At 32.7% G+C, this 8,041-nt stretch overlaps 1 protein-coding gene across 1 annotated transcript; it reads left to right on the plus strand.

The window, feature by feature from the left end:
• The first annotated feature begins 3,011 nt into the window (after positions 1–3,011).
• LOC115228583 lies at positions 3,012–3,884 on the plus strand. Its single transcript, XM_029799145.1, has one exon. The coding sequence runs from the start codon at positions 3,012–3,014 to the stop codon at positions 3,882–3,884; it is 873 nt and encodes a 290-aa protein (XP_029655005.1).
• Positions 3,885–8,041: the final 4,157 nt, after the last annotated feature.

Raw genomic sequence — 8,041 nt, forward strand, 5'->3', positions numbered from 1 at the left:
TTAAATGGCACGTGACAAACAATGTTTAGTTTAATCAAAGATCAGGTTGGTTATTCGGCTTCTGTTTTAAGATATTTTAGTATAACGGTCGTGTATTTTCTGGCTATCAAAAAAACTCAAAACGCATCAATACGTAAAAATTTAGTTTATCTAAAATTTCAGTTTATTCTCAAAAATCTGATTTATGCCAAAAAGGTGAGTAATCTACAAAAATAATGTCATTAATTCAATATCTATTTTATGTTTTTGTGGTTTCACACGCACAGTGAGCTCTCTCTCGTTAATGAATTTCGTTTATTAATTACGAATAACCGCATTTGTGCTAATTATTTTGCTGTTCTTTTTTTAATTTGATTTAAGATAATAATGGATATAATTGATTTATAATATGATTAATAATTATATTAGTGTCAAGTGGCTTTCCATTATGTTTTATGTGTGCGAAAACAATAAAAAGTGTGAGTTTCTTAATTTGTTCGAATAAAACTATTAAATGTGATAAACAAGAATTTTTTTTAAAACACGCAAATGCAAACAAGCAAGTTATAAATTACCTAATAGTCTCATGAGACGCTCGGCTAGCCTCGCGAATAGCAAAGCCAATAAAAATTTGTAAACAAAATTTTCACATCAACATTTTACTTTTCTGTAATAGATTACATTGTAGGTAACATTCCCATTTGTTTGTCAGTTATAAAGTAATTTTTTAACTTTTTTCTATTTAAGGGGTGTAATTTTTATTTTTTGCCTAAAATCTAAAGTGAAGATCAGATTCGTGATGGTTAACAAAAGATTGCAGTTAAAAAGCTAAGGAATGATTCAAACCGAAAGGAATAAATTAATACAGCAATCAATTTTAAATAGTTTAAGTTTTTATAAAAACAAAATATGAACTAAGTGGTTGTTGTTTCGGATCCTTTTTAAGCAAGACTCATTTATCAGCACCATCACTTTTTCATTATAAGGTGCCTAAAAACGTTTATTGTAATTCAAAATATAATCTTATTAAGTCATGAACACTAGACTCCGTTAAATTTGCAAATTTTAAAAAAATTTCCAATTTTAGTGAAAATTTGAAAATGACAACAGTAAAACTATGTTTTACCATGCCCGGTTGTGATTGACTGAATGATATACAAGAAAACTATCAAAAAATGCAAATATTGCGTTATAAGGACGACAACAACTTATTATCATGCCAAATAATTGTCAATAAATTTTCCTTCTTGTTTAAATTGAACATTTGCGGAAAAACAGCTAATTTTAGTGAGTGTTGAGTCAATTATGGAACAATTCAAAACTAAAAATTTATCTACAAAAACAATCAAAAAGTTAAAGTTCCCGAAACTTGATAAAAACTTGTTGATCGGATATTTTCGACTTAATCAAAATGTATAGTAAAACCTCTAAGACTTGCTATATTATGAAACCGACCCAATTTTTACGAGATATAGAATTCGACGAGCAATTGAGGTTTTGCATTTTTGGTTGTTTAACAAAAATTGAAAAGTATGTACGTATAATAAATCATCGCAAATTTCCCATTTTTGGTATATAAAAATTTTACGGCCAATTAAAAAAATCAATACATACAAAAATTAAAATTTTTATTTATTTATTAAAGACCAAACACGGGTAAGCCAGTTAATGATTATTATCCTCGTGATCCGCGATTCAAGCGAGGGAGATCCTTCTGAAAGGTTCGATCCTGCCCCATGAACGGCCTGAGACGATGATGTCACAAAAATAAAATAAACACGTTTAAAATTTTTTTTTTTTTGAAAATAATAACTGTAACGAAAACAGAGAGAAAAGAGAGTAACAAGAGGACTTCCCCGCCTCGTAGATGGAGAACAGTTTCCACGTACAATGGCAAGGGAAATCCTCTGAAGGAGCCATCCACACTCACGCGTGTCGTTTCTCTTGCGAGAAATCAGACGACCCAGCTTTTTGAGGAAAATGAGTGACCTGTCACCGATTACGCCAGAGGTCTCCACGGCGATCGGGGTAAATAGATAGGGTTCCGAGAGATTGGTGTACTTTGAAATCTTTAATTCTTCTGCTCTGCGAGAAGCAGAGCCAGCTGCGACAGCTGAAGGAGGAAGATTTAGTTCAGAAAAAGTATCTGAGCAAGTTGCATCCCATATCAGCGATTTTCCGAACTCGAATGGGAAGGTGGATAGACCGTCAGGCCTCTTTCCGTCTCCCCTAGCAAGCCAACTGGTTCGAGAATTGATGGATTCCGGCAGCTTTGACCCCCTCAGGACGACGTCATTTAGGGCAGCGTGGCGTGGGGCACGCCAGCAACACGTTTAAAATATATTTGAATGCAATTTAATCCCACGTTCTTACTATTTGCTCGTTTTATATTGTAGATTTTAACTAAGAATTAATATTTGTATTCTCTTCATCCTTTTGACTATACCAGTTCAGTTCAATTTTGACATTTCTATATCGATTTTGACAATGCGGTGTTCAATTTTGACACTCTTTTCATCAAATTTGACAATGGAACATTTAATTTTGATATTTTTATATCAATTTTGACAAAATTGGCCGTTTTTGCATCCTTCGTTGTCTCTCAATCCTGCGAGCCAGCCCATTTCTAACCCATTTTTCGACCCAGGGTGAGAACCGTTGTGATAAATGAAGAAATAACACTATTATTAGACGAAAACAAGATACTCATTAATGAAGAAATTTGGAAGAGGACTTAATTCAATTGTCCATAAAAGTGAATGCATGTTATACCAATTTTTGACTGATCTTGAAAGAAAGTCTACAATGTGTCTCAGAAAGTCTGGAATCTTGCGGGTCTTGAAAATAAAGAAAACACATCTGGCCACTATCGCAAGATTTCTTACCTTCAAATACAATATTGAAGATCCTTCAGAATTGAATATAAACATAATCAAGGAGAATCAACAAAAAAATCTAATGAAGATTATTAATCGAAGATGTTGCATTCCGTGCTTTTCAAATGTTGTGAGGATCAGAATGTCGACATCAATATGTCTACGGAATGGCTAGTGAATGGAAACAACAGTCCGATATCAGAAGCAATGTATTGTATTATTCAGGATCGAAATATATTTTTCAACGATAACGGAGGAATGTGCAATCATTGTAATCAAGCTAAAAAATCTGTTGATCACATGGCTACAAGATGTAGCAGAATGCTGAACAGTGATTATACCAGAAGACATAACGAAGTTATAAGATGCATCCATTTGCATCTCTGCCGCCAATATGAAATCAGGAAAACCAAAAGGTTAAAGTCACACACAGTCCAGTCGGTTAGCTCAAATCATAAAGTGGAGATAAGAGTGGACACCACCTTGCAGACAGATGTTCATGTAAAAAACAATAGACCAGATATCTTTGTCTTTGATAAAACGAAAAACGAAATCACTCTAATTGAAGTCGGAATTACTTCCCACGCCATGTTAAAGCAAGTGGAAGTAGAAAAACTACATAAATATGATCTTCTTGCTGGAGAATTATCTCAAATCCACGGTGCGAAGGTAACGATAATCCCCATTGTCCTCACATGGGACGGGATAGTTTCTAAATTCTATAAGTCTTATATGGAAAGACTGAAGTTGGATGCTTCCACTAGATCGTATATACAATCGCTGACGATTAAAAAGACATTGGAGACCATGCTTGTTGAACATAAACATGGAGTGGAAATTGAAAAACATGAGGAACAAGTTTCGAGGGCCACCAACTACCTCCTAAAATTGGCTAGAGAAACAACAGATCCACCAGATTTGCCGGAAGATGTGTCTCATGTTTTATATGAAGTGTTAAAGGATGAGAATACGCGATCCAGTGCAACGGTTCAAAAAGGAGGAGAATTATACAGATTAGTTAGTTATTAGTAACTAAAAACGTTAATTTATAATAAATTTATTATCACTAATTTTATGGAATTTCTATCCTAATTATTTATATCGCCCGAATCACACATATATATTTATTAAAAAATATATTGTCGTTGCAAAATGAATCTACTGCTTAATTTATTTATTATTACTTCATGTTTAAGTGACTCAGGTTTAATGTACTATCAATAATTAGACACTTTTCAACAAAAAACCGACCACCATAAACTTAAAATAAACAAAAAATGTAAATATTTATGACTTTAGTTCAAGTTGTGAATGATCTCTCAAAAACATTCAGAAAAAGAATAAAAATAAACAGTTGTTTCTAAATTTGATTTTAAAGTGATTTCAGAAGACAGTTAAGAATTCTTATTGGCATCAACTGGCAAAGAAATCAAGAACTCCACCCTATACAATATCTGCAACAGCAGACCCGTCAGTGTGGACATTACCGAAGCACGTTGGCGCTATTGGGCCACATTCTAAGACTCGACCAGGATGTCTATGCTAACTGGGCAATGGAATCATATTACGCAAAGGACGAAAGATCTGCGTCCCGAGGACGCCACGAAATACATTACCTATTGTAATTCAAAAGAACTACAACGCGTTAAAAGACAACTGAAAAATGGAGACGACCTAGATACTCTCAGGAGTATAGCATACAACCGCACATCATGGAAATTATGACCGAAAAGATAGTCTCATATGGCACATGTGGGAACTTAATTAGTTTAAATTACATTATGTTCCTATGACAGTGCTAATAATAAGTGATTTCAGCTCAGTTAATATATAAAAATGACAACCGAAATTAATAGCATTATAAATTATACTGGAAGTTCAAATTTATTAACAAGCAACAAATTAAAAAGTTAGTAGAATTATAAACCGTTTTCAATAGGAAGAAATAAATATTCAATTAAAAATTCAAGTTTCCCAATAAATATTCATAATTGTAAATTTCCCAATAAATTATTGACTAAAATTTAGCCAAGCGGCCTAAATCAGACGGTATAAACAAACTAAACAAAAGTATATTTTATATTAACACGCCAGGAAAAAAGGATAAAAAAGTTTTATAGAATTTTTTATATAGGAAATTGTCAAGATTAATGAGCTTATTTCAGAAATTATGACGGTGTCAAGGAATAAATCAAAGTTGGATATTACAGCTTAAATCCGATTAGAATAAGATCCATTTTGGAAAAACCAACTGTTCAACCATTAAACCGAAGTTTGATTATCCAAGATGTAATAATTGTCGACAAAAATATCCATGCCGATAAATTCACAGAAACAATATACGACAAAACCAATTCTTCAAATAATGTCAAAATATTTCTAAATTTTGATAAATCAAATTCTAAAAATAGTTTGCAATAAAAAACACAATTTAGTTCGTATCATAAAATGGAAAAATGACGATATCTTCCCCATCAGAAAAAAACAAACTTTACACTCTGATATCATCTCCATTTCATCGACAATTTTTATCAAAAAATAAGTATAAGTTTCCCAATCGTCACAAATCATTCCAGTTATCACTTGAAAATATTTAGTTTTTCAAAATGAGTGTGCTTTTTACAACGCGAATGATACAAGTTGGGATACAATTGGCGGAAAGACGATTATTTTCGAAATGGAAAAAAAAATTTTGTGCAGTTTTAACCATCTGTCAAGTTTTGCAGTTATATTTGTATTTGAAAATACCATTAATAATAATATACATAGAACCCGGAAAAGTATAAAATTGACGGAAGAAAATATCATTAATCTCACAAATTACATTAATTGGACTGATATCCTCCATCATTTCAATTATTATCTCGATTATAATATTTTTTCTAGAATATCAGTAAAATATTCAATATATTTTTAGAATTCTTCTAAAATCAAAATTTCAATTAATTTTATTAAACTTAGAAATTTCAATTTTAATCGTGGACCTTGATTTTATAGTAGGAATGTATTTTGTTCACACCAAAACCCAAAATCAATGTACAGTTTTGGTGCTGTATTACATTATGGATTGTTGTCACAGTTTATGTGGATGTTAACTGAAACTTATTTTCACTTTCTTAAATTTGTTAAAATTGTGAAACGCGAAACTTCTAATTTGATTCTCAAATCTTTTATCTGCAATTGGGGTTTTATTTAATTTTTATTTCAGGAGTACCTTTATTTATTGTCTTGACGGTTTTTCTAGCAAATCGAAACTCATATAACCCAAATGAGAGGTATTTTTAGCAAAAAGTTTATTTTAAGTTGTTTTTTGACTGGGTTGGCATTTTACTTGAGTCTTTTTATTCCTTCAGCAGCAATTTTGCTGATAAACATGGTTCTGTTTATTATTTTGTTCTACAAACTTAAAATTGAAAAAAATGCAAGTTCTAAAATGAATTGTTTAAAGAATATTGTTTTGTTTTCTGCATTTTTCTTATCAGGTAGTAAAGATGAAATTCATTATTGACAGGATTGTGTTGGATTTTGTATTTTTTGTTCGGTTCGATTCTTCTCAAACTCTGGAATACATATTTTGCATTACTGTCTGCCCGCAAGGATTACTTATCTTGTTTTTAAATTTGATTAGTCGACAACTGAAATATCAAAAGCTAGGATGAATTAACAACTAAACTGATTGTTACTAATAAAATATTTTTTGGTATATAGTAAACACGTAAAAATAAAAATAGACACTCTATAATAGAAATAACCCAAACTAAATAAATATTTTCTCTTGGTGGCAGGAAAAGTTTTTTGCTTGAAATTAAAACTTTTTCTATAAAACATTCGGACATTTCCAGAGTTTATCAATAATTTTGCGTTTTCGTCTCTTAGGAGAACTTACTAGTGTAATTTAACCCTGCTGGTGTGATTACATCTACTATCTGTAAAGAAAATAACCTAAATGGAATAAAATAATTAATTGTGAATTAAAACCAAAATAATTAAGACCAGAATTAGAAGATTTTAAATTAATGACTCTCAGGTATGCCTAAATGATCAGTAGACTCACGAGGACCATCTCCAGGCTAAAATAGAGAATGGTATTTTCACCCTCGTGCTGATTACATATTTAATATGTACATCACTCGAGACTACATCCACAAAGCCATTGATTGAATTTGAAACTTGCAATGGTAGTCCAACAACCGGCAATCCACCAGGAACTCCGGCCACTTTTGAAAGATATCCATAAACCGAATCGACATCCTCTTCCATTGTAAAAACAAATGCATTTGATCCTGCATCGAATGTATATGCAGCCACCGTCCGGCCCATCAAATCATTCATTCGATGTATATATGACAATAAAGAAAAAGCAGAGTCAGATATATACCGAATTGGGGGATAAGAGTCCATCATTGTTGCATGCATTTCGTTACTATCCTGAAATATCACTTTATGTCAACAACTTTCATCATTAGATACCCAAAACTGGAAAAGTCCCTCAGTTTTATGGCTTCTTTGATTTCTTCCAAACGTTCAAAAGCAGTGCTGGTGACTCGGTAAGACAAGAGACGACTCGTTTTTACTGTCGTTTGCATACCTCCAGTTGAACTCACAGACTTTTGAGAATCACTGGCCACGAAAACAAGAACACGAAGTCCTGGCCAGTTGTAAGGAAAGGGGACCGCCGTAGAGTCCTCCCCATCGTCTCGAACACCCATTTCCCACTCGACAAATCCTCCGTACATACTTCGACATGCACTTCCAGACCCAATACTTAAAATTCATCATTTATTAAATAACCGAGCAAAAATTGGCGATATTTCTATTTGGTAGAGTTTTGCAACTGCACATGCTAGTAGTTGAGATTTGGGGTACTAACCAAGACATGCGTACCCCGAGGCGGAGGAGGCAAGTCCAGCAGCAGTGGGAAAATTGTTTTCTGAAACAATGCAGAGTTTGGCATTATTTGACTGATCTTTTCTCGCTCGCTGAACTTAAAGAAATTTCTACTGACAAGTCTGACTAGTTTCTATGACTCTTCTGGCCCGTTCTGGTAGTTCTGTTTGTCTATTTATATTAAAAATTGAATTAAACCTTCCATTCAGAAACAAGATGTTGTCGGGTAATTCTGGCTTCATGTAAACCGTAGTTTTCGTGCATAACTAGTGTCGCTAAAATAGACTGTGAACCTGATC

This window comes from Octopus sinensis, unplaced genomic scaffold (assembly GCF_006345805.1).
Source record: "Octopus sinensis unplaced genomic scaffold, ASM634580v1 Contig10816, whole genome shotgun sequence".
Lineage (NCBI taxonomy): Eukaryota > Metazoa > Mollusca > Cephalopoda > Octopoda > Octopodidae > Octopus > Octopus sinensis.